General features: G+C 47.1%; 2 protein-coding genes across 2 annotated transcripts in view; one reads left to right on the forward strand and one right to left on the reverse strand.

Annotated features, from left to right (window-relative positions):
- LOC306828644 (uncharacterized protein) overlaps positions 1 to 16561 on the reverse strand; it is a 24959-nt gene extending 8398 nt beyond the window's left edge. The window contains exons 1-3 of the mRNA XM_079351181.1: positions 16454 to 16561; positions 14636 to 16022; positions 14231 to 14403 (exon numbers count right to left, since the gene is read on the reverse strand). Coding sequence (XP_079207307.1) covers positions 14231 to 14403; positions 14636 to 16022; positions 16454 to 16499 — 1606 coding nt within the window. The 5' untranslated portion in view covers positions 16500 to 16561. The remainder of the gene's footprint in view (positions 1 to 14230; positions 14404 to 14635; positions 16023 to 16453) is intronic.
- A 409-nt stretch (positions 16562 to 16970) lies between these two features.
- cyldl (cylindromatosis (turban tumor syndrome), like) lies at positions 16971 to 24961 on the forward strand. The gene is given in 15 exon segments (XM_079351226.1): positions 16971 to 17317; positions 18118 to 18571; positions 18816 to 19094; positions 19274 to 19426; positions 19430 to 19606; positions 20073 to 20238; positions 20522 to 20663; positions 20891 to 21001; positions 21090 to 21185; positions 21291 to 21353; positions 21457 to 21589; positions 22212 to 22320; positions 22438 to 22556; positions 23480 to 23699; positions 23777 to 24961. Coding segments are annotated over 14 exon segments (2247 nt in total). The 5' UTR covers positions 16971 to 17317; positions 18118 to 18277; the 3' UTR covers positions 23962 to 24961.
- The last annotated feature ends 2034 nt before the right edge of the window (positions 24962 to 26995 follow it).

Below are 26995 nucleotides of genomic sequence, written 5' to 3' on the forward strand. Positions count from 1 at the left end.
CGGTGATCTCGATCACATGACATCCTTACTGAGACAACAGAAGGGATCCTGGGGGCCGAATCAGAGATCGTTCTGCAGCTCACTTTAAGATCGGATGGCAGCAGTTCACGTTATAAACATTAAGATAAGATGATTCACCTCACAGATGGAGACATTTAGTGTCACAGCAGGAAAGGAGAAGAACAATCACACTAATTCAATTAAAATATAAAAATGTAAAAAAAATGTATATATATATATATATATACACATATATATACACACACACATGCATAGAAATTCTGAGTCGTAACACTAATTTTAAAAGTCGTGATTTTCACTTGTGGTCATGTGGTCTGAGCTGATTTAACTCTTTATAATACTCTTAATAATTTAAAGATTTGGATGCACTCTGACTCAACTTTGTTCAGAATTTGACCACTCCTATTTTTACCCATGTTCCACTCTGTTTTTGACGACAGCCTTTGGATGATTAATCACAGAGTTACTGTAAGGTTTGTGTCTCCAATAATTCTCTTGGCAGTTACACTGATATTTGACCTTTGAGTCTGGGTGTAATGAAGAGGGCCTGCTGAAATAACTACAGAACTTGTATCTGAAGGTTCACTTTGGCCCCGGGCCATGGGCAGCTCAGTGACAGGGGGGGGGGGGGGCAGTTACTGGGGTGAAAAGTTAGGGATCAGGGGGTTAAAGTTCAGGAGGGAGAACGATGGCGTGATGAGGGACAGTCAGCTCTCCGGTGCATGGGTGCTAATTTGGTGAGGGCAGGGGGCCAAGACTCCCACACCCGGGTCTGATCCTTTAGAAGAGCAGCAGGTGGTCTGGAGAAAACAAGCTCCAAATAAACAACCATCCTCCATCGTGTTTTCCTTATCAACGCTAACAACCATCCTTTTGGCCAAGACTGGGGACATAACTCACCGAGACTGCCGACGTCTACATGTGTGTCCTTTGCTAAAGTGCCCTTCTCTTGTGCAGCATCCTCGCCAATCCACCCACTGCCCCCTCATTCCTCGGCGGCATTCTGGGTCCAGCTGCCAGGACCTAATTGGTCCCTTTGGGCCGACCCAAGAAGAGCTGGCAGAAGCCAACGAAAGTGCTGAGCACAACCAGGAGGATCGGGCATCTGCTCGCTGCAGACGCCGCTGCTGAACCGCTGGTAGAGACGCACATGTACAAAAAAGAAAGGTCCTTCAAAGTCACAGCCAAACGCAACAAGACCAAGACTCGCCAGGCCGCCCAACAAAGTCACGTAACACGAGTATAAACGACACGCTTCAGAGTTTCCAAAGATTTGGAAAGGCCGAGCTGTGGAACTCGGAGTTTAGTTTGTTATGTAATCTCCATCACTGTGGTAATTTAACACGTGTTGCTCCTAACTGCTCATTTATATGAACAAACTCATTAAGACGAGAATGCACTGAAAGACAAGCCTGGATGTGAGGGGGCATGGGGGGGGTGGGGTGTGGGGTGTGGGGGGCAGGGGGGGGCAGTGTAGTAATCCAGTCCAAAAATAGACCAGGGTGCATGAACCTTGAGGAGCCAAGCTAAACTGTAAGAGAGAGGAGACGTGTTAAAGTAGCTATCACATGACCTCATGCAGAGGGGGCGGGGCTTAATGGGTTAAATACTCTACCTGTGTGATTTTAATTCGATGAAAGAAGATGTTCTTAATTGGTGAGGAGTAATCAATAGAAGTAAAGTAATCACCGGGCAGAGAGGATGAACTGACTCAGTATATAAGCCAATCGGCGTACGGGAAAACAGCCAGATCATAAAATAATAAGGATGAAAAAAATACTCCACATCTGTAGAGGCTGCACGTCCAAAGATGTTTACATTAGTATTAAAGGATTAAAAATGATTTACTGGTGGTTATTCCTTCATTACACTGGGTCAGTTTCAACCTCCTGAGTTCATATTATTAATGGCAGCTATTTAGTAAAACAATGATATCAGCATGCGTCTTCTCAGAGACACAGTCAAGTATTTAACAGTTAAGCCCCCCACAGCGAGGACACAAATTAACCACATGTGCCACAGGCACACACAGGCACACACAGGCACACACAGGCACACACACACACAGACGGGGAGGGAGAAGCCCCTCCCCCCCCAGACAGGAGACAAATTAACCACTTCCCACAGAGCGATTCACAGGGGAGCAGGGGACAGTAAACGGCAAATGATCAATATCGCTTTCTCCAGCATCGCCCACACCGTGCACGCCTCACATGTGGAAATACATTTCAGGACATGTTCACACACGCAAACACAAGCAATTATCAGCCTTGTTAGTAGTGCTTTATACGAGACCCTAAAAAGGACGCTTTAATCCTGCTGCGTGAGAGCGAGAGAGTCCTTCCGTCTTATGATGAGAGCAGTGGCTTCCTTAACCCCACCTCGCCTCCTTTCCTTTTTTTTACTCCTCTTTAACTCTGAAGCTACAATGACAGGAGACAAACTAGCTATTTCCCCCAAAGCAACTCACCGGGGACAGCAGAAAATGAACTGCCCCGGATCAATACTGTACTCTCTCTCCCAGCGGCGTGCTCTCCTCAGACACTCGACAAAGAGCGACCCCCCCGGGAAGGGAACACTTCAGAAAAATACATAAGAACGAGTGTTTTAGAAGAGAAGAAGCCGACAGCTTCTGCCTGTGACGAGGTTTTAAGCAGCCTACCTGTGTTTGACTTTTTCTGTATGTTCCATTCATGACGCAGCCGGGCTATTCGTCATACTCTGGTTAAGGTCAACATGCTTACACGCATCTTAAATGCACTGCAACTCAATATGCTGCCCTGCTTCCACGTATGAACCATACACCTGGAGCAACATGCCCACAAATACAACCGTCTGCCAACAGAAGCATTAAAGGTCCATTACTCTGCCATTTCTGGGGTTCATATATTTATTTCATGTGTTTACTGAAGTACGTTCACGATCGCTCATGTTCTCTGTAGCGTTACATAATAACAGGAGGAGGTTTCTGCAGATTTTACATTTTTACCTAAACATGAACATGAAGACATGAAGTCCTGGCCAAGACAGGCGACAGCTACGTCATCATGGCTGCCTTGACCTGCTCAACTGTTCTCACACATTCACGTCGGAAAATGTCTCGGTAAGATCGGGGGGGGGGGGGGGGGGGGGGGGGGGGGGGGTCTGCTAAGGTGTAAGGTATAAAAACGTTGTGTCGGCTATACGACAGTTCAATGAGAACATTTGTCTTTATATCAACGCAGAGAAAACAGTGTTCTAGGTGGACTGATGTCGGGTCTCTAAAAGAGACCAGTCCAGACCTGCTCGTCTTCTTTTCTTCATGAACAAAAAGATGAATGATAAATTATACAAGCTTGAAAAACTCTCTCTTTAAAGTCGAGCTGTTGTTTTATTCATTGACTTGTTGTCTTGTTTTTTGCTGCAGGGTGTAACCTTCAAAGTTCAGCACCAAATAAAAAACACCGTACAGATGTGTCCCAGTCCTGGATTGTCTGATATCATGGCAGGTTGTTGTCACAGCGGTGCTCACAGGGCCAGGAGCTCAGCAGCAGCTCAGAGCCCCCTCTGCAGCTCAGCAGCAGGATCTGCTGGTCCGTACACGTGCAGGTGAGCCAGTCCTGGATCTGGCAGTACACCCTGACCCACTCCTGGGTGACTATAAATAGCTCTGACCCTCCAGTCCTGGGGTTTTCTGCCAAGTCTGTGCTGGTCAAAACTGAAGGCGGTGGAATCCAGAGCAGCGGCCTTCACTCACCAGCAGTCCAAGCGACTAATAAGGGGTCTTTTAAAAGTGCTGCCTGAGGTCTCCTCCGGTGACCCGCAAACGGAGACTTCAGGAGCTGTTCACCTGCTCGTTTCCCCGTATGTTTCCACACCTCCGAATCAAAAAATCTCATTCGATCTGAATCGATCGATTTATCACGATTCATCTTTTACACCCCCTACAATCCGCCATCATATAGAGAATCGTCCCCCCTGACCCTTACATGCAGACGTATAAATCAGGCTTCAGTTAGCACGCCAAAGAGGATCATCAAATCCTCCATCATTATTTGGGCCTGTAGTCACAGTTGTTAAGAGCTCTGCACCTCCAAACACTCGTCTAAAAATACTGCCAACTCACCGAACACCAACTCTCAGCATGACTGCTGCAAGATCCCTGTGCTTCTGTGAATCATACGAGAGGGAGGGGGAGGAGCCTGTTAATGCCGCCATCGTTTGACGTGTGGCGGACAAACACAGATAAAGACAAAGACACTTCCTCCAAGCGCTCACAGAGTTGAGGACTCAATTACCCCGCTTCTGTTCAGAGCAGATCTCACTAATTAAAAAGGTTAAGCATTAATTATTCAGCCAGCCAGAGAGAGACCCTTGACGAGGGGGGGGGGGGGGGGGGGGCCGGCGGGGGTTATATTCTGCTCAGGCTATAAAACAATCCACACCCAGCGAGGCTAATCAATACAACCCTGCTGGAATTAGCAGTTATCTTAAAGCCCTTTAACAAGAGCGTGCAGACTGACAAACACAAACTGGCATCCATTATTAAACACCCAAAGACCAACAGGGCCCCGAGGAAGAGCAGGAGAGGGACACAGGCACAAACAGGGCCCCCGAGGAAGAGCAGGAGAGGGACACAGGCCCCGAGGAAGAGGAGGAGAGGGACACAGGCCCCGAGGAAGAGGAGGAGAGGGACACAGGCCCCGAGGAAGAGGAGGTGAGGGACACAGGCCCCGAGGAAGAGGAGGAGAGGGACACAGGCCCCGAGGAAGAGGAGGTGAGGGACACAGGCCCCGAGGAAGAGGAGGTGAGGGACACAGGCCCCGAGGAAGAGGAGGAGAGGGACACAGGCCCCGAGGAAGAGGAGGTGAGGGACACGGGCCCCGAGGAAGAGCAGGAGAGGGACACAGGCCCCGAGGAAGAGCAGGAGAGGGACACAGGCCCCGAGGAAGAGGAGGAGAGGGACACAGGCCCCGAGGAAGAGGAGGAGAGGGACAACAGGGCCCTCGAGGAAGAGCAGGAGAGGGACACAGTCCCAGAGGAAGAGGAGGAGAGGGACACAGGCCCAGAGGAAGAGCAGGAGAGGGACACAGGCACTAACAGGGGCCCTGAGGAAGAGGAGGAGAGGGACACAGGCACTAACAGGGGCCCTGAGGAAGAGGAGGAGAGGGACACAGGCACTAACAGGGGCCCTGAGGAAGAGGAGGAGAGGGACACAGGCACTAACAGGGGCCCCGAGGAAGAGCAGGGGAGGGACACAGGCCCCGAGGAAGAGCAGGAGAGGGACACGGGCCCCGAGGAAGAGCAGGAAAGGGACACGGGTACTAACAGGGGCCCCGAGGAAGAGGAGGAGAGGGACACGGGCCCCGAGGAAGAGCAGGAGAGGGACACAGGCACTAACAGAGGCCCCGAGGAAGAGGAGGAGAGGGACACGGGCACTAACAGGGGCCCCGAGGAAGAGGAGGAGAGGGACACAGGCCCCGAGGAAGAGGAGGAGAGGGACACAGGCCCCGAGGAAGAGGAGGAGAGGGACACAGGCCCCGAGGAAGAGGAGGAGAGGGACACAGATCCCGAGGAAGAGGAGGAGAGGGACACAGGCCCCGAGGAAGAGGAGGAGAGGGACACAGGCCCCGAGGAAGAGGAGGAGAGGGACACAGATCCCGAGGAAGAGGAGGAGAGGGACACAGGCACTAACAGAGGCTGTGACTGAGAGTCAGTGGGAACATTTACAGGAGGAGATGCACATGTGTGTGTGAAAGGACGCGGTCAGACATCCCCCCCCCCATCCTCCTCCTCCCTCACCCCTCCGTTGACTAACGGGGAAAACATCAAGCTGTGAGGGACAAGTGTGAACAAGGAAGTCAGGAGAATGTCAGAGGAAAAGAAAAAAAAAAATGTCTCTAACTTCTGAGGACTTTGTCCCCCCCCCGCCCGACATTTAGACTGAAGCTGATGCGTAACTGTAGTCGTGTTTCGGCTTGAAACAGCCTCTTTGTTTGTTTCTGTGTAATTTAGACGCTGGTTGCGTGTTTTTCCTGACAGGGAGGAGGTCCCTGGTTCGAATCCCGGTCGGACAGGAGCCTCTGGGTACTCCAGCTTCCTCCTAAGATAAATCTAAATTTATTGTTTGACAGATTTGTTTCTCATGATATGAACTGCATGATGTTTGTTTGTGCAGCTATATGCATCTGTTTACTTGTTGTAACATATCAACACTGTTGAAACACTTTCTGTTTATATGTTGCTTAAGTTGCTCGTACGCACCATAAAAATTCAACCCAGGTTGTTATGAACTGGAATGTTCTTTTAAAGCGGGCAGGGAAAGTAGGTGGTTGACAGGAGCCATCTATCATTCAGTTTACACCTGTCCGTCATGTCTGCGCTCAAGAATCTGCTGCACATGTGCTACCAGCACAGACAACATTATTGCTAATGGTTTAAATGTGGGAGACACCTGTAGCTAGCAGCCATGGTGGGCTTAAGAAGCCGACTCTCTGCCTGGAGGTCAGAGGTGGAAGGGAAAGTCTGGGCACAAAGCTCAGAGGTTTGCATGCCAATCATGACTGGAGGCACACAGTCAAATATTCAGGAGAGAGAGAGAGAGACAGAGGGCGAAACTTAAGCCTCTCCACGGGAGGGGCAAAGAGAGAAAGAGAAAGGAGGCACTGGGATGGCAGCAGTGTAGATACTCGAGGGTGAGTGAAAAACTCAATGAGACCAGAATAGACTTGGAAGGGTTCGGCTGTTTGAGCCTGTATGACTGAAATGGCCATAAAAAAAAGAAAAGAAAGAAAAGACGAGGAGAGGTTTCTCTCCAGGGCTGTGACAAAGGATAAGGGCAGCATTACAGAGATATAGGTCATGACCTTCACTTGGATCTAACAACCCAGGGAAACTTCCAGTCAAGACACGAATGAGGGGAATACGGAGGAAGAAGAGAAAGAGAGGGATGCTGAGCACTCCCAGATAAAAGAGCGCGTGGCCTGTTGCTCCAGCTCCGAGCACGTTCTGTCTCAAGTGATGGTGTAACAGCCACAAAGAAAATAAAAAAAGCTTCAGAGTCGAAGACGAGACCTTCAAAAACAGGTCTCAACACACAGCAAATAACTCTGATTGTTCTCAGACCTCTCACTGAAATAGAACATAGGAGCCGTGTGAGACACAAACAGCTCCAGCAGGTGTCACCTTTGGGTTCAGGTGTCAGGTGTTGCTCCACGGAGGAGCACAAACCATCAGGTAACAATCTGGAATACATCGAGGACCACCAATGGACCCACGTCTATGAAATCCCTCAGGCTCTCAGGGCGTTTTCACAACTTTTGAATCGTTTGCTTTGGTCTGAATCATGGGAACTTTCTCAGGTTTGGTCTGTGTCGAAGCGGGAATATCTGCAAGAGGACCGAGGCGTGTGATGGGCGAGGGGAACGCTCTCCGATTGGTCAAACTGACAAAGACGAGTCCAGAGACATCCTCACGGTTTGAATGATGCAGTTTAAAGGCGGCTCCATGCTAATAGAGGATCACGTTACTACCTGAACCCAAATGTTTCTGCGGATCAGGTCGGGTCAGCCTGTGGACGCTTCTCCCCTGATGAACGGAGAGCGCTCACTGCGGCCGTTTATTCGACTTGAGACATTTTTAGACGCACAGATGACGCCGAGTCAAAACTTCACATCAGCAGTTCTTTGATGGCTTTTAGGTTTCGGTTCTTACAAGAGGAGAAAGCAGGTCATAGTGTGGACTGAGAGAAGAGGACCTTCAGACTAAAGAGGTCTACAGAGAGGCCGGCTCACACTGATGTGGAGTAAACTCTTTTAAAGCGTGATTAAAATGTTCAGAGCAGTTTTTAAACTTCCTAGAAATCCTGACACAACCCTGAAGTCATAAACCATCCTCCTCATGTCAACAGCCAGACCCAGCGCCAGCTTAACCCTCCCTCAACCATTATGACCCAACCAGTCAAACAATCCACCGTGTGTGTGTGTGTGTGTGTGTGTGTGTGTGTGTGTGTGACATCATTAACATGCCGAGCGCTCCTCACACTCTTTGCTCTCTTTGCTCGTCTTCCCACGTAAACGTTGGACCTCAGTGGTTATTATGGTGACACATCAGTGTGTGCAGACCAAGGACAAGAGCTGGGGGGGGGGGGGGGGGGGTACTTTCTTAAGGGAGGGGGTACAAGAGAATGGGGGGGTGGCTGACTAAAGGAGGAGATTTATGGCCGAGCTCTTAAAGGCCCCTGACTTTCTCTCTTCTCTGTTCCAGACGTGCTTTATGTCACGTCACGTTTTATTTCATGTTGTGTTTGCGTCTCATGACTTTTTTTAGTTCGACATCATTGTTGTGAGTTTGTGCTGGTCACACTTCACTATTACTGCACGGGATCAGACGCTCTCTGTCCACAACGCGTCCATTAAATATCCACTAATTAGCTCTTTAAATGTCACTGTCCCCCCGTGAACAGTATGATCTCTGCTGCTTCAGTATTAAAGACGGACAGAGGGAAGTGTGCTGCTTTGTAATCTACTGAGCTGAAGCTTTGAATCACTGCCACCCCGGATCATAAAAAAGGGCCCGTTTCAATGTGGATGTGCAGACTTCAATTACACGCCGAAGGAGCCCCAGGGGTGTGAGTGTGTTTGTTTGTGTGTGTTTAGTGTGTCTGCTGCGCGGGGCCCCAAACGGCTGACAAACTTTAAACCACAGCATCGCCTCAGAATGGACCCGTTCTGCAACGACAGAAGGAAACCTGCCTAAAGGGGCCCCATCTGAGAGCACAGTGTGTGTGTGTGTGTGTGTGTGTGTGTGTGTGTGTGTGTGTGTGTGTGTGTGTGTGTGTGTGTGTGTGTGTGTGTGTGTGTGTGTGTGTGCTCTTGCATGTTGTTTCTCACTTCTTGTTTGAGATTTTTGTGGTTTTTCACTGAAAGTGAGGCGCAGCATGTGTTGCCCTGGGTCTGACATGTGCAGCACTTCAACTCTCAGATCTATAAAACACATGGAGCTGCACTTGATCAGTATTTCAATCAAAGAACTTTTTACAACCATTAAAAAAAATTAAAAAAATTAAAAAAAAGGAAGTGAAATAAAAGAAATGAGAAATCGTCTGGAGGCAGAAGAGGAGCGGTGTCTGTTTGAAGAGCAGAAAGCTCCATTATGTTCAGGATAGATTCCTTTACCGGTCCAGGGTGGAGGCAGCGGCCGCCATGTGTTCTCCCATCATTAGAAACCCGTCTTCCTGTGTCCTGTTAGGTTTCTGATTTATTGACAGCCTGGCTCATGGGCCACTCCTCTGGATACCAAGAAAACATTTACCTCCTTAACTGGAAAGAGGTCACCGTCATCTCAGGGTAAAGTTTCTGAACTCAATCGTATTGATTACACGTTTCAACACATGCTCCCCCCCCCCCCCACACACACACACACACACACTACCCATCACATCAGTATGAGCTCATCGAGGACATGTGGAGAAGATGTTCAGAGAGCGATCTTTCTGAAGTTAAATAAGTGAATCATCTGGAGCTGTTTGAATGTTAGCACACAAGCGTTCTCCACGACGTCCTGATGACGTCGTCCACCATTAATCGCTCGTCCTCGACACCGATCTTCACGTTGACCTCAAATGATTCTGAACTTTAATTATGGCCAGTTGACAGTTTGATGAGTGGCGGGACGAGGAGGGGTTTTATGACATTGACAGGGTGGGCCCCCCGGGGCAGAGCGCTACACCGAGCCCGCCCCGCACAAGACGCCATGCTGCACGACAAACTGAAGCGTTCATGAAAAGACACAGAGATGAATGAAGAAAGAGAAAGTCCTCACACGATCAAAGAATAATCCTCAAACACACACGAGCACTCATTCAGCCTCTCTCTAAACCATTACAGCCATTCAACTATTCTGGACGCGTCAACTATGTGTGTGCGTGTGGCCGCACTTGTCTTGTCCACCACTTGTGTGTGTGTGTGTGTGTGTGTGTGTGTGTTGTGTGTGCATGACAAATGGTGACGGATATAAATAGAAGGGAAGAGAAAGAAAGCAACAGACAGTGAGACAGACAGAAGTCCACCTGTTTGACACAGAGAGCCTGAGAAAGTGCAGAGGAATGAGCAGAATGCCTGTGTGTGTGTGTGTGTGTGTGTGTGTGTGTGTGTGTGTGTGTGTGTGTGTGTGTGTGTGTGTGTGTGTGTGTGTGTGTGTGTGTGTGTGTGTGTGTGTGTGTGTGTGTGTATTACAGGTTGAGGTCTACACAGTTCAAATGTGTGTGTTATCCAGCTGATAATACTATGGGAGCTCTGGGAATGGCATCCAGAGAACGGTATGTAGAACAAGCAGCTGATGAGACGATCATACACACAAACTATTAAAATCATTTGACCAATAAAAAGTTCACACACACCTACACACACACCTACACACACACACACACACACAAGTTATAGCTCCAGTATACACAAGACAGCTGTGGGCTGCAACGTCCAATCAAAGAGTGAGCTAATGTCCCCTCTTTGCATGTGTGTGTGTGTGTGTGTGTGTGTGTGTGTGTTGTGGGTACATATGTGGGAGGGACACGGTGAGACGGGAGCACACGACAAGTGTCTGCAGTGAGAAGGAAAAGTGGGAGATACTGGAGCAAGTGTGAACCAGAGAGTGATGCAAACGAACAAACAAAAATAAACAAAACGGGCGTCGTGCCAAGGTGAAGCCAAAGAAGGAAAGCGTGCACCATCTGTGTGTGTGTGTGTGTGTGTGTGTGTGTGTGTGTGTGTGTGTGTGTGTGTGTGTGTGTGTGTGTGTGCGCATCGCCACGCCATGAAACGCTTCATGGAGCTTTTTTCTTCCTGGACATGAAATGAGCCGAGGATACAAAGTCACCGAGCTCAAACGCTGGCTGGCCTTCACTATGACATTAAAGGCAAAACGCAGTGCATGATGGGTAACCCCAGGGTGCACTCATGGCGGTCCAAACGTTGAGCGTGGAGGAGACATGCAGCTATTTAACTAGCGAGAGCAGGATTTAAATAACAGGTTTGACTTCACAGAGAAACAAACAGCAGCTGTTTCAACGACTCACTTTGTTATTAAAAGGTTTTCATACTTTGATTTTTTTTTCTTCATTTCCAACATGTGCAAGCAGCACAATGAAGTAAACTAAAAAACAACAAATCAACAAGAATAGTCAAATAAACAACATCAATAAGACCCAACATGAAGCACAAGCTCCTATAAAAACTCCTGTTACATATTCAAACTGAAAGTGCTCAGCTTAGCTATTTATCAATCGCTCCTCAAATTACTATAAAGCACAACAAACCCCTGTTTGTGTGTGTGTGTGTGTGTGTGTGTGTGTGTGTGGGGGGGGCTTGGTCTGCAGACGAGAGGAAGGGGAAAATGTCAGTGAGAGCAGGACCTCGATGCAGAGAAGCACATATGATTTATGGGCGAAATAAATGGGATCACTGTTGGCACGGTAACAGGATCCATGGGGGGGGGGGGGGGGGGGAATCTTTGGTGGTTGTAATGGGCTCCTTGGTATCTTTGGATGGGAGGGGGGAGGGGGGGGTGTTGGCAAGCTGATGCTGAAAGAGCAAAGGTGGCCGCACAGCAACTGTGAGAGAGGCCACTACTACAACGTGTGTGTGTGTGTGTGTGTGTGTGTGTGTGTGTGTGTGTGTGTGTGTGTGTGTGAGAGATACATCCACTTTATTATAGTTCTAAACTGTAACAAGAGACAGTGAGGCTGTAGTCTACATTTACGAGATAATAAGGGCTCTTCATTAGTGACAGCATGTTGAGACCTTTAAGTCTCCATGTGAGAGAGCAAAGCAGACGCACCTCACCTCCTCTCGCTGAGAAGACAGAAATAAAGCTAAATGTGTAATTTGACAAAAACAACAACATCACTGAAGAGCGGAGAAGAACTTTCTTGAGCAGTGTGAGTTTAACTACGTGCACGGGGATCATAGCGGTGGCGTGCAGACAGCCTGCTCCTCGCTCCAGGTGAAGTCTCCTGATTCCTTTAGATTGAAGGTGACCACACATGTTTACACATCTGCCTACATGGACTCTGATTACAGCCTCTTTCATCTGTTCAATCAACCCATCAAACTTCTGATGACGACCTTTTGTTTTAAAACGCTCGACTTCCCCTCTAGCGTGCTGATGATTTTCAGGAAGTCATTCACACATTCAGAAGACCTCACATTATACAGGAAGTGTCTGTAGTCTGCAAAGTGATATATATGCATGTATATAGTATTGGGCTTAAAAACATAAAACAGTCAGGAGGCATATTAGTGGAGCAGCAGGGACAGAGTGAGATAGAGACCTCCAGCAGCCTGTCACAGACGGGGGGCTGCAAGGCGCTCGGCTCAGCACTCTGCTCTCTGCTCTGTCCGGTCCTGTCATTCATCTGCTTTATTAGATCATCTGGGCTACATGGCTGTCTCTGAGATACACACATGTAGATACATACAAACACACACACACACACACACACACACACACACACACACACACACACACCTCTCGATTCATTACAGCCTTAACTGCTTCCTTAGGTTTATGCCCTCTTTAAATTAAAGCACAGATAACGGAGCACCTCAGAAAACATCGGCACCCAGAGGAGAGGCCGTTGAGGGGGCGAAATGAAGACACATTGTTTGTGAGTGTATTATCATGCATGTGTGAGTGGTCATAAGGTTGCTTTTTAACGGGCTCATCTATAGGGACTCTGCTTCCCATCATTAGTAATTCAATTTGCTCTTTATTAGCAGCTCTTATCGGAGGCACAGACGGCTACATGCAGCTCTCCTCACTCCGTCTTCCTCCACCCTCACCCCTGCTCCACCTGTCCTGTGTCTCCCCTTCTTTAATTAGAGCCGCGTGTGTCCCTGCTGCGGGCCCCTCCAGGTTCCTTTAAATGACATGTGGGGAAGTGATGATGATGAGGAGGAGACGAAAGAAGGGGATAGGATGTAGGAAGGATGAGAAAGGACGCATAAAGTTGAAGAATCCGAAGAAGAAGAAGAAAAAAAGAGAAGCAGACTGATAGACGCAGAGCCATGGGGACGAATAAAGCCTAATGTTAATAGTGATGGCTTTTCTAATGTCTTCTGACTCCATTGAGTAGGGGAGATTACAGCGAGATGGGCATGAGGCGTGTAGGGTACACGCAGAATGACCGAAGGGTTGGAGGGGCAAGAGGAAGGGAAGGAGGGAGGAGGGAGGAGAGGGAGAAGGCGGCTGTAAAAACAATGATTGCTTTCCATCAGGTTAGGCCTATATTCTACAGTTCGTTAAAACAATCCAATTTGCAAAAGGATAATTATGCATTAGCTCCTTTTTATCTACTGGAGGGAGAGCAGTGCCAGGGCTTGATAGCAGTGGCGCTGCCTTCTTCCACCTCTGCAAATTACCCGCTATCGGCACTTGTTCGCCATCACGGCTGAATTGGGCAATCAATTAACCTCCCCCCTTCTCCTCTTATAGTCTGCCTGTAAAGCCTCTCCAGTGACAGCACGCAACACAAAGCCCTACACGGGTGCTACACGGGTGGGAGCTGCTGCCCTCTACTGGACACAAATGGAACAACAGGTGTCAGATACAAAGCGGTTTGGAGTATGCAAATGCTTAACATTTCAGTGAGCTGCTGTTATTATAAACTATTTATCCATAGAAAGAAAACTAAATATTAAAATGTTGAATTTTGTATTTTTATTTTATTTTATATACTTTATTAATCCCAAAGTGGGAAATTCTGATTCACACTCAGAGGCGTGAATCACACACACACATGCAAGCAGGACATGTGGCATTAAAGGAGAGATGTCAGGGTGCGGCGGCAGGCGCCCCCTGAGCTGGTCGGGGTTCGGTGCCGTGCTCAAGGGCACCTCAGCGGTGATTGAGAGGTGGTCTGGCACCTTTCCAGCAACCAGTCCAACTTCCATATTTTGGTCCACATCGGGACTTGAACCAGCAACCCTCCAGTTCCAAACCCAAGTCCCTATGAACTGAGATACTGCCCTGCCCCCCCTTTATATTTCATAGATAATTCCAGATGAAATTAAATTAAAAATCCAAAGTTTTTAAGTCTTGAATTTCACTTTAAAAATTCTTTTTTGAGTCACACTTGTACGTTGACTTAAATAATCAATGAAACAGTTTAAAGACAGTGAGGATGAAACACTATGCTTCTCAACAGTCATGTTCTTTAATGTGTGTTTCTTACTTGTCCTCGACGAGGTCGGGGAGAGTCGCCTCAACTTGTGTCGGCCGAAAGACACCAGCTCTCTGGAGGGAGTCCTCCTCACTCCTGGGGGAGTCCTGGCCGAGCTGTGGATCCTGATCCGGGGGGAGAACTTTACTGCTGACGGGCTGTAGACCTTCTCCGACCCTCCTCCACTACGCTCACAGGACAGAGGAGCAAAGTTTTATCACTGAACCACCAGACACTATGAGTAAGCAAGTGATACTGATAAATCTCTATTAAATTCATGCCGACATAAACAACAGTCTGTCGTACTTTGCTGCCACCTTCTGGCCAAAAGAAGTAATAAAAAAAACAGTCTCAGAATAGTTTAAATTCTCAGCATTACAAACTTAAAATGAATCCGATCATGTTTCCATGACTGACCTTGTGGCAGACTTCCTGATGATTTTCATCCTGCTGCGGAGCTTGAACCCACCAGGGGAGGGAGTGAAGGAGGTCCGCTGGGAGGGAGGAGAGACAAGCCCTCCTTTCCCGCTTTTAAAGCTTCTGTCTGGCGTCCAGTGGAAGGCAGATTTACGCCGGACCGCTGTGATGCCTCCTTGTACTGCTGCTAAAGTGCTCTGACCTCCTGCCTTCCAGCGGTACCGGCTGCTCGGTGACGAGCCGGACGGGGAAGCTGCGCTCCCCTTTTTTAGCTTAGCAGCAGGAGCGGAAGGCGTTCGGACTTTCTTGGCGGCCTCTCTCTTCTCCAGAGCTCGCTGGGAGAAAGACAGGGCTTTGGGAGAAGTTGACTTTCTAGATATTTTAGTTTGTGACCCAGCAGAGGAGGAGACCCATCTGTACTTGGAGGTCTTCGGGGCTACAGTGACCGGGCTTAGCTTTCGGGGTAACTTCTTGATGGGGGTTCTTTTACCAGTTGAGATTGAGGGACAGCTTCCGAGAGCAACCCCAACTTTTGAGGTCGACGTCGGAGCGACAGTCACCGCTTTGGCTGGTTGTGAAGAAACAGAGCGAGCTTGTTTCGGCTCTGCGCCCTCAACGTTTTGACTCTTAACCCAAGTGAACTTTGACTTTTTCAAATAAGACGCACTCAGTTGGCTGGAGTTCGGGGTAGGTTTAACCGCAGGCTGTTCAGATATTTTAGCCGGGGCAGAGGGAGGGAGAAGAGTACGAGCAGAAGTCAGATTGGCTGGAGGTTTTGTGGGATCAGTCTGTTTGGACTCAGTGCTGCTTGTCTTAGATTGATGAGGCTTAAGGGGGCTGCTATTCAAAGCGGTTGAGGTCTTGGCTTTGGGGGAAGATGGTTCCTCTGCAGAAACACTGACCCCGTCCTCTGGCAGATGTTGGGTATGAACATTTGTAGAGCCTGAACCTCCTTTTCCATCGCCATGCTGTGACCCGGCTGCTTTGCTTTGAGTGTTTTTCTTCTCCGTAATAACTCCACTATTCCCTGCAGTGCTCTCCATGTGTCCCTCTCGTCTGCGGTGAGAGACCTTTGATGCAGTCATTTTGGCTGCGTCGTGTTCCTCTGCTCGGCTGTGGCCGGGCAGTGAAGTGGAGACAGAGCGCTGAGCAGAAGAGTGGCTCGAAGCAGAGGGAGGTCCGACAGAGGTCTGAGGGGTTTTGTTTCTCAGAGAGTACGTCTTCCTCCAGCTTCCCCGGCTCTGAGGATCGTACGCTCCCCTCCCTCGGGAGCTCTGAGGATGGACGACACCTCGACCTCTGGATAACGTTGAAGCTTCTGGGTGCCTCTGCTCAACTCTTGCATACGGCGTGTCACCATGGACACTCTTATGTGTATTGATGAGATCTGGAAATGTAAAAATAAATATTCAGTTATAATATTTAAAGACTTGTTGACTACAAACTAAGCTCCGGAAGTTTGACTCGATTTAACATTAAACGAATGAACTATGTTGTCATGACAACCAGCCGGTTATGGCTAGGCCTCGTTGTAACCTGTTGACAGCGTGAAAAACGACATAATACACAATTATTTTCATTAACATTTCAAGTGTTTACTGTCACAAATGTTTCTCCATAAGAATTATATAGTTAGAGATTAAAAAAAGACACAGAAGTCTCTTTTTTTAAAGACTCGTGGGTGACGTCAGATTGGGCCGTTATTTAAAACTAAACCCCCAAAAAAGCGGATTTTATCGCTCTGAAGGAGAAAACAGGACAAACTGTTTCTCTGCTTCAAGCTAAACAACATGTCGACATTTAACGACCAGCACTTACTTTGTAGAAGTTCAATTTGCCTCTTCAGTGCTTCTCTCTCCTCCATGTTTACTACTGAGTCGTGGTGTCATCAAACATGGACGAGAAAAAAGGGCCAGTGCTGATGACGTGTTTCAGCTGTCCAATGACGGAAGTGCGTTTGTGTGTACGTGAACGCACCTCAGTGATGCCTTCTAGGCTTCTTTAAAGCGCCAAGATGTACGATATCTGCAGCATTAAATCATAAAATGACCTTAAAGTATCATCAGATATGAAGGAAACAAATGAGTGTATCATGAAAGATGTACAGCTGAGGGTAGGTGATCAAGAAAATGTGAGTTTGTTCAAATAGGACTTTCATTTAAGCAATATTTTTAATTATGATAATATAACTTTGATGTTGGTACGGTAAAAAAGACAAACAAAATACACATATACATGAAATATTATTAATACGACAAAACACATGTTGAAACGGTTGTAAATATCTTTAGTTTATTGTTCCATAGGATAATCACGTAAATGTGGTAAATTCTATGTTTCCGAGGGGCACTTGAAGGCAGCACAAGCATTTCTGAGATGTCGCCTGTAAGACCGCACTGAGGGCGTCTCTCTGCTCAGGAGCCTCACTGTGAGCTGTCAAGTGATTTAAAAACAACAGAATAATCCTTCGTAGGATTAATAAAAAAAAGAAAGAACAACATTATCAGAATAAGTTTATTACAAAAACACGGAGTGTGTCACCCTCAGGCTGTGTTTACTGTAACGTCGATGACGTCACTCTGAAATGAAACGAAAGGGGAAGTGAAAGTTTGACGTCTGACACAAAAAACAAGTGAAGAAACTACTGAGAGCTAAACTTCAAAAGTTTCTCAACAAGTCAAGGTAACGTCAACTAACTTCAACTGTGTCACTAATAATGCGTTAAAAAGGGAAGAAAGCTGTCAGTGTTGTTACAGGTAACGGCAGTTACAGATAACGTTTATTTAAAACGTCTGTAACGTTCAGTGTCGCGAGTTAGCGAGTTAGCTGTTTAAAGTGTCGACTATCTTTAACACACATAACACCTGTGTGTGTGTGTGTACTCTCTCTCTCTCTCTCTGTGTGTGTGTGTGTGTGTGTGTGTGTACTCTCTCTCTGTGTGTGTGTGTGTGTGTGTGTGTGTGTGTCACTGCGTACCAATGTGACAATCTTAGGTTTATCTTTTTATGACCTTTTGACTTGTTTGTTATTTTAGCTTAATTTGTGTTTAGTATTCCTAATTTTTTGTTGTCACTTTTTATGTTGTATGTTTAGTACGTGTAGCGCAATAAAAACACAAAACATCACACCACTTAGAAAAACAAAGTATTCAGATTAGTCCTGCATGATAAGAGACACATTTAGACCATATAAATCATGTCTCTGTGTTTTATAACTGAATGGAAACTATATCATCAGGGTTTGATTATCAGCATAAGAATCTATTTATGAGAATATGATGAGGCCTCAGAGAGCTGACAAACTGTACAGTAAACATCAGTGTCAGGTAGTTTGTGACATAATGCTCATGAATGTTGGGTTGGAGTAAAGCCTCTTTTTTTATTTTATATCACTTATTGTAAATGTTTTTGACAATCTTGTTTTTGTTATTTGGTGAGTTTTTGTTCAGGACAATAACCTTGGTGTGTTGTGCTTCTTTACAGTCTCCTGATATACTCCAACATGACGTCAGACGTGTACTTCATCCTGACAAAAAAACCTGAATACCCAAAACACATCAGTGCTGGTTGCATTTGCTTCATGAGTGCATACAGATATGAAACAACACTTAAAAGAAAATCTTACCCCTCAAAGTTTTCTGTCATGTTGTTTGGTTCACGTTCGTCATTGGATTATGAAATCGAGAAGAACCTCTTGGGGGAGCTGAGTGAACGGGAGGCCGGGCTGCTGCTGGCCCTGTCTGAGGACGCAGAGAGGCTGAAGTGGTACAAGGAGGAAAAAAGTCTCCAAACCGCGCTGGGTCTCTCTGAGAATACAGCAGTGACCGTGGAAGAGGAAGGAGAGGAGCTGAGAGGCATCATCCGCTACATCGGAGGAATGACAAGGCCAAGATATCCCGCCCCCTTATCAGGAATCTTCTTTGGCATTGAGCTGCAGGTGGGACACAGTTTAAGACGTGTTTTTTTCCCTCTGGTATCTTTTCCAAGTTTTTTTATGCTCAGCCTGCACCCTCAACCCTCTGTCAGTCTATTTAAGTTTCTCTCTTCTGCTGTATCAAGTGATTTTCTCCCTGTGGACATCATGAACGTACCTGACAGGTTCTTTAAATAAAGTTCTGTACTCCTTGAAATGATGAAGTATTCAAAGAGTGAGTGTGCTGCTGTGCTTCTCTCCTCCACAGGGAGCAGACAAGGGGAAGGGGAAGACTGATGGAACAGGCAAGTATGAGAAGCTCTTCCCCTGCCCCAAAGACTGTGGTATTTTTGCGCCCTTCTCCAAAGTCAGGCCCGTCGTTCCCAGCTCCTTGTCTCCGCCCATCCATCAGTCCAACCCTCCGCTGGAGACGGAGGAGCTCGCCCCGGGCGACAGAGTCACTTACTTCATCGGTGACAATCTTTTTCATGGGATGGTGGTGAGCGTGCAAGAGCAAGGCAGCGGATTCATGGTTCGGATCTCCACGGTGAGTTAAATGATTGCACTGTGTGTGTCACATGGAGAGAGAGCTGACTCAACATGACAGCGCGGAGCGAGGCGCAACACTTAATCATTAAAGTCAACGACAACATCGACAGCTGTCCTGGAGAGTTCTAATCAGCATGGAAAACTTCCTCTGTGATCTTCCTTTGTTTGTGTTTTCAGGACACAGATCACACAGGAAAGCAAGGGGGCGAGATCGAAGTTCCTCTGCAGTCTGTAGCGAAGGGGGAGGTCCCTGCAGGTTCGAGCATTTCTTTGCACCATGAAGCCTTGAAGCCACATGTTACGACTCTTACCCTCTTGTTTTCCTTCTTTTAGAGCGCAATGGACGTTGATACCACCGCCGTGGAAGCTCCCACTGAGGATCTGTACCTGGATCTGAGCTTGAACTCTCTGGTCGAGGTGTCTGTGGACGCTTCAAGGAATTTATACGGAATCATCCGCTGGATCGGCACTCTTCCTGGTCGACCGGAAACCATGGCGGGACTCGAGCTGGTAAGGTTTAGAGTGGCATGATACTCTGCAGATTAAAGGCAGGGTTGGTTAATTTCTCCTGATGCACTTTTTCCATTTTAGGTTGAATTTGTCTTTAGGTCCTGACAGAAATAATAACTCATGTTCTGTGAAAAAGGAACAAAGAAAATCAGTCGTCGGTAGCAGTTTGTAAGTCCGTACCTCTTACGTGCACAAGCCCACACTTAAAGCATGAGCTCAGGGCCACTTCTGGACCAATGGCGCGTGTGCATTTCTGTGAGGGGCGTGGCTTGAGAGGGAATGCTTCTTTCTAAATCCAACTCATCAACCCCGCCTTTAAAGACGAATTTAAATGTGTCATACTAACATTATGGGAACACATCATCTCATGTGTTAATTTCCTGAGACATTTATGTTGTGTGTCGTGGTTCTAATCCACTGCTCAGTCATTCTTCCTTTATTTGCCTTTGTGTGTATTTGTCTCCAGGAGGAGGACACAGGAGTGAGTGATGGCACCTTCAAAAAGGAGCGTCTCTTCAGTTGTCCCCCCAGGAGGGCTCTGTTTGTGAAGCTCAACTCCTGCCACCCTGACTCACGATTTCAGAGCCCATCAGCCAATCACAGCGAGGCGATGCAGACAGTAAATCACGCAGGTGAGAGGACCACGTCTGCTGTGTCAGCTCTGGAATAACTCAGTTTGTTTGTCCTGTTTGAAAATCCAAAGTGAGTCAGTGACTTAGCGCCCTCTTGTGGAAGAAGTGGCGCTGAAGAAAGCAGAGTGACGTTCTTTCTGTTTTGATTTCATTTTAAACTTGATTACGCCTTGTTGCCACATTAGCGCCTTTGCCTCTGACACACTCAGGGCGCCACGACACAAACTGAAGAGCCAGCTGAGACCAAAGGTTGACTCGACAGTTTGTTTCTGCGTTTCTTCAGAGACAGAGATGGAGGCCGACGCAGGAGTGCCGGAGACCGTTCCTCCTGTCAGCACGGAGCAGGTGAACCAGATTCTGATTGGACGGATGAAGGGGATCCAAGGCCACTGTAACTCGTGCTACATGGACGCTGCCCTCTTCAGGTCAGGATCACAATTACAAGACAATGTTAATGATTCTTGGCTGGTTTTAAAAATCACATGAGGAGTTTTGTGAGAGTTTCCTTCACATCGACAGCTTCCCTGCACAGCATCGCTTACTGTTCTCGATCAGTGTTTTCAGACGCGTGTGGCCTCACGCCTCTTCCTGACTTTGACGTCTAAGCGTTTCATGCTGTGTGCGCGCGCTTCTCTCTCGCCCGTGTTTTCAGCTTGTTCTCCTGCTCGTCCGTGCTCGACTCCATGCTGTTCATATCAACGAAACCTCAAGACGCCCCGATCCAGAACACTCTGCTCTTCGACATCGTCAACCCCCTCCGCAGGTGTGTGCTCGTGCTCGTTCTGAACGGTGTTTCAGTACTGTGAGAGGTGATTTCATAGAGGACAAATACTCTGTGTGTTGTCTCGCAGGAAAGGATTCGTGGAGGGGCGGCACGTCATGAAGCTGCGGCAACAGCTGCAGAAACACGGCTACAGCCATTCCTTCACCACTGACGAGAAGGGTCCGTTTAAATTCTGTTATTTTTACATATTTAGGACCACAGTGTGAGAATCAATCAAGAGCCTGATGATGATGATGATGATGATGATGATGTGGTTGTTGTCTTTCAGACCCGAGGAGTTCCTCACCGTCATCATGCACCACATCCTGGCTCTGGATCCTCTGCTCAAACTGTACAGTGACATCATCACAGCTCCTCCCACTTCTTTTCCCCGTTCACCACAAAGCGGGAACACTCTGAATGATGGCGCTTTTACGTTTCTCTCTCCGTCGCAGCTCGACCGGCAGTAAAGTGCAGGAGAGTTACTGCTACCAGATCTTCTTGGACCAGAAGCACAGCCTGGTGCTGCCGACCGTCCAGCAGCTTCTGGAACATTCTTTTCACAGCTCAGGACTCAAGCTGGCAGAGGTGAGACGACTCGAGTCAGAATCCTTTCATACCGGTCACACTAAATATGACACCCATCGAGTGTGCAGTATGATCCAAATGCAGTTTAGTGAAAGAGAGAAATACCAGGATGTGGCTCTCAGAATATCCAATCACAGAGCTCACAGTCTGAGACCAATTTAAAAGTTTTTGTTGAAAATGCGACTTTAAATATTAACTCTATGTTTTTCACTCAGTCTTTATAATATTCTTTCAATTACAACATGTTCCTAAATGTGCTGCCTGATCATTCTAATTTTTATCGACCTGTCACTAATGACACGTTTGTTTTCTAATCTTTGTCATCGTCACATGTATTTATCTGTTGCTTCCCCTGGTCCTCCAGCAGGTGGCACTGTTGTTCAGTTATCGTCTCAGCAGCTTGGTCAAGTTTTTTCTCTCTCTCTCTCTCTCTCTCTCTCTCTCTCTCTCTCTCTCTCTCTCTCTCTCTCTCTCTCCCCCCCCCTCTCTCTCTCTCTCTCTCTCTCTCTCTCGCTCTCTCTCTCTCTCTCTCTCTCTCTCTCTCTCTCTCTCTCTCTCTCTCTGTATTCTGTCCAAACACAGTCAGATCTTTTCGTTTCATCGAGTGTTCTTGTCCTTTCAGGCTCCATCCTGCCTGATCCTCCAGATGCCTCGCTTCGGGAAGAAATTCAAAATGTTTGACAAAATCATTCCGTCTCTGGAGCTGGACATCACCGACCTGCTCTCTGAAGGTGACACTGAGCACACAAACACACACACACACAAAGACACACGCAATCGAAAACACTGAATGCAACCTGTGTGTGTGTGTGTGTGTGTGTGTGTGTGTGTGTGTGTGTGTGTTTCAGGTCCTCAGCAGTGCATGCTGTGTGGTAACTTGGCTCAGGAAGAGTGCAAGGACTGTTTTGAAGATCCTGTTTTCAGCCAGACGGGATTCAAAATCTTCTGCAGGAACTGTTCTCTCCAGGTGTCTCTTGAGTCTCTGTCGCACCTTTCACTCATGTAGTCTGTTTTTACACAGGAAACGGTACAATGTCTGAGCTTTCACACATGCACAAAACTCCGGACATTCTCAGTTGTGAGCTGCACGTGTGAAAGCAAACAGACACATTTTCACTCTGACTTCATCTGGAATTTGTCCTGCAAGACCCCTGCTTTTTATTCCAAATGAAGTCAGAGTGAGCCCCCCCCCCAGTCTGACCTACAGTATACAGATCCCTGCTGTGAGATCAGGAGGATCCACTTTAAGCGCTCTCGAAGTGTTCAAAGTTAACACACCTTTTCAAAAAGAAAAAACAATCATTTCTGTTTAGCAGGATATTCTTCTTCCCCCTCTAATCTTAACAGCAGCGTTACTTTTTCTCACTTCTTTCAGTCAGAGCTTTCTGGATTTATGACTTGCTGTCAGGAGTCAAGATTAGACACAAACAAAGCCCTTAAAAAATTAATTCCCTCTTCTAGTTTAAACAGGAGCCGTTAGAGCTGCACCTAAATCCCACTCAGGCTACAAACACACTGTAGTTTTGTCCTTTTACAGCTCACATCCGTCTCAAAGCCTGTAAAAGAGCTTCACTGCCACCTCTCACAGCTGCTGTGACATGTTTCATGTTTGCTCTTCTCTCTTCTTGTTTGTGAAGAGAGTGAGCAAAGTGGAGACTTCATAAAACATCACGCACACTCTTATAGACCGCCGGGGGAAGTTTGTAACACTGAACGCATCTCAGTGAACAGACAGCGCTCGGTACATGTCTGTAAATGAGAATATACGTAGCTGCATTAAAGCACAGTAAACATCAGAACAATTCAGGAACTTTATAACCTATGAAATAAAACAGCTGAAATTCTCAAACAGCTAAAACTTTATTGATTTATTTTCCTGTTTCTCTCCAGGTTCACTCCCATCCTCAGCGCCAGTCCCATAAACCAGCTCCTTTGGAAATCCCGAAGGGTTACATCAGCCGCGGCACATCTCAACCTCAAGCTCTGACCCGAGACAAACTGCGGCTGTTCGCCGTGCTCTGCATCGAGACGAGCCACTACGTGTCCTTCATCAAGCACGGACCCAACAGCCAAGACTGGATCTTCTTCGACAGCATGGCCGACCGAGAAGGTGAGTCCTCTGCTCCCCGCTGCATCGCCGCCGCCCTGCATGCTTCAACATCTCACCTGCTGCTGCTCTGTGTTCAGGAGAGATGAACGGATACAACATCCCCGAGGTTCAGGCCTGCCCCGAGGTCGGCATGTACCTGGAAATGTCTCCCGCCGAGCTGGCCAATCAGGTGCCTCGAGACATGAAAGGTGTGGCCAAGCGTCTGTTCTGTGACGCCTACATGTACCTGTATGAGAACAGCAGCATGTGTCTCTATCGCTGAGGGGGGCGGGGCTCAGGAGGACCCGTCTTCTCACGCTTCTGCTGCTTTCATCCTTTCTTCATGGGTTAATCGGTTTGCTCATCTGTGGTAGCGTGTGGAAGAGCGTTTATGAACGTGTTTATACAAACGTCAGGCTTGGTGCTGGGACAGTATCAGGCTTCAATCATTGGAACAAACTTTCTCTCTGAAATGTTTTATGAAGAAGAAGAAGCACGAGCTGACATTGTCGGCTCGATGATTTTTGCACTATTCAAACAAAGACAATCACTGACATGCGTGTGTGTTTGCAGGGATGGACGACATGTTGCACTGTAATTTGATCATTCTGTACTTTGCTGTTTGATAATCATCTGTAGGAGTTGAATTCTTAGGCTCTGTTTGCACCGAGCGTTTTATTAATTGTTTTCAATGAGGAGCAAAAAGCACATCGTCCAACTTCTCTTTTTTTTTAAATTTTAAAATATTATTTTTTTTGAGCGATTAAGTTGATTAACTTCTCAGAAAGCGGCTGTCGACGTCGCTGGCACTCTTGTCTCGTACCCACATCCTGCTCGCTCTGTGCCTGAGCGGTGAATCAGCATCTCAAATAAAAGCGGTGTTGTCGTGGAGACAGGACGGCTGGCGGCGCGAGGTGGACACGGGGCCTTACTGTTTAAACTGTATGAATGACTTTTCTTTTAAAGACGACAGAATGTAAACGTTCTGTTCTGAAGGATCCTGTTGTAAATAAGATGTTAAAAGTTTGCTCAGTAATCACACCGATAAGTTCCTCTGATTGTTCAGGATCGATCGCTTTCTTCAGAGATTAAAAAAAAAATGTCTCCAGACTTTCACCTGTTTTTTTGGGTTTTTGTTTTTTAAATGTTGCTGCTTGTTTAGTTCGCTCTCTGATTTGTTGTTTAAGGAATTGCAAAGTGCTGTTGGGTCATTTCTGCTGGTGTTGATGTATTATACAGTGAATATATTGATTTAATATAATCAATAAATATATATCCAAGTCCTTTGTGCTTAACATGTTTTTACTCTACTATGAAACCTCATTATGGAACAGTGAGCCTCTTGTTTACTGTTGAGTCGTCTGTTTCCATGAAGTCACAGCGTTGATGCTTGAACTTTGATTTTGATTGAAAACATTTGTAGAAAATCTCTTTTTTTAAAATATAATAAAATATGTAACTTTCTGAAGGTTAACTGTCAGTAATATTGTTCAGGGATCAATCCTTGTTGCCTTTCCTATATCTCCTATAAACACTCACAGTTTGCACACACACACAGATATGTGAATCACTCTTCACTGAAAACCTGAATCAAAGACGTGATACTGCAGCTCCACAGTGTGATTCTGGAAGCAGATTATCATTCATGAGATCATCGCAGTCCAAGGAGGAATTACTCCTCGCTGCCTGAGTCTGAAATCAGCCTGTGTTAAAGATAAACCTGCTTTATTAAAGGAACTACACTACCCACAATTCACGGCAACGTTTTGGACTGTTGGAGCCCGATGTTACCATGGAGATGTTCACTGCTGCTGTCAGCTGCTACATTTAAAGGTCATAAAAGACAAGACCCGGTCTACTGAGAGCGAGATGGTCCGGTCCAAGAATTAAAAATATAGATTTTATGAAACGTAAATGGAGGATTTGAAGAAGAGAAATGACTAAGAAGTGGATTTTTCAGTTTTGTCCAGCTGATGAAGTTGACCGTTCCCATTCTGATGCTCCGGTCGACTCCGTCAGATCATTAATTCAAATTCTAGTCAAAATATAAATGTGTGGTTTACTCAAATGATCCTCTCACACGGTTTAACAGAAACCTACAGTGTTCCCAAAGCTTCACGAGGACACCGGGGCCGCCTTCATTGTTTCTGACTCCTCGCCTTCCATCTCGTACCGTCGTCTTTAATGGCGTCAGTGTGAAACATAAAACGAGCGGGAAATGAACCAGCACACATCAAAGGCTGCGAGTCCGATCTCTAACCTTGCTGTGATCTGACACGTCTTTAACACTTAGGAGACGACAAAACGCTGCTTTGAAGTGCGCTCTGGTGTGACACCAACACCCCCCCCCCCCCCCCCGTCTCGATCAGTCCAACGCCGTGTGCGCGACGTCTTCACGTGCTCTGAATGCACACGGGTGTTTTTTTTAACATTAGAGCGCGGGTCAGTTCAGCTCTCACTCTCGTCTCTTCTCGTCTTCGCCGTGCCTCGCTGGATATTTGTCTTCGCTCAGGGTGCTTTTGATCCTGCTGTCCACCGCACGCCGTCTCGCTGTGATCAGCGCTGCGGATGACCTCTGCGCTCGTTAGGAGTGCTGCGCTGTGCTCTGCTCCGTGATGAGTTGGGTGCTTTTCTAATACCCGAGGGGGCGACGAGGGGGGAGAGGCCTCGTCTTCACACTCAGCCCTGCAAGTCAACGAAGCTGAACCCCTTCACTTCAACATGCTCAGCATTTTCAAGCATATTCCTCATTATGCAACCAAAACGTACAGTGTGTGTGTGTGTGTGTGTGTGTGTGTGTGTGTGTGTGTGTGTGTGTTTACATCAAGGGGAGAGTTGTGCTGGTCTGAGCAGTATGAGTTGAACTTCTCCCAGGTTTGTTGGAATAAGATATCGTCTGCATAATGAAACGCACAGAGGTCAGAGCAGCGGAGTCAACGTGACGTTTCACCAGTTTCAGGGAAACGATCGTTTTCCTGCATGTGGTGAAAATCTGTCACCCACAAGCTGCTACACTTTTCTTTATAGGAGATGAAATAGAAATGATCATTATTAATCCTGGTCTTGGACTGACAGGCTTTGTTCCCGTGTCATCACTGTGTTCAGAAGGAAAAAACCCCCCTGTGTAAAACAAGGACTAACTAAGGACCCCATCCCAAAGCTTCCCGCTGTTACGGTCTACAGTGGTGACACGCCCCCAACATACAAGATAATCATTTTCATTGATTTTTATGGTCTTGGTCTCATCCTGCCTGCTTGGTCTTGGATCTTGGTCTTGGTCTTAACTCGGTCTCATCCTGCCTGCTTGGTCTTGGATC

Source organism: Symphodus melops (assembly GCF_947650265.1).
Source record: "Symphodus melops genome assembly, chromosome: 8".
NCBI lineage: Eukaryota > Metazoa > Chordata > Actinopteri > Labriformes > Labridae > Symphodus > Symphodus melops.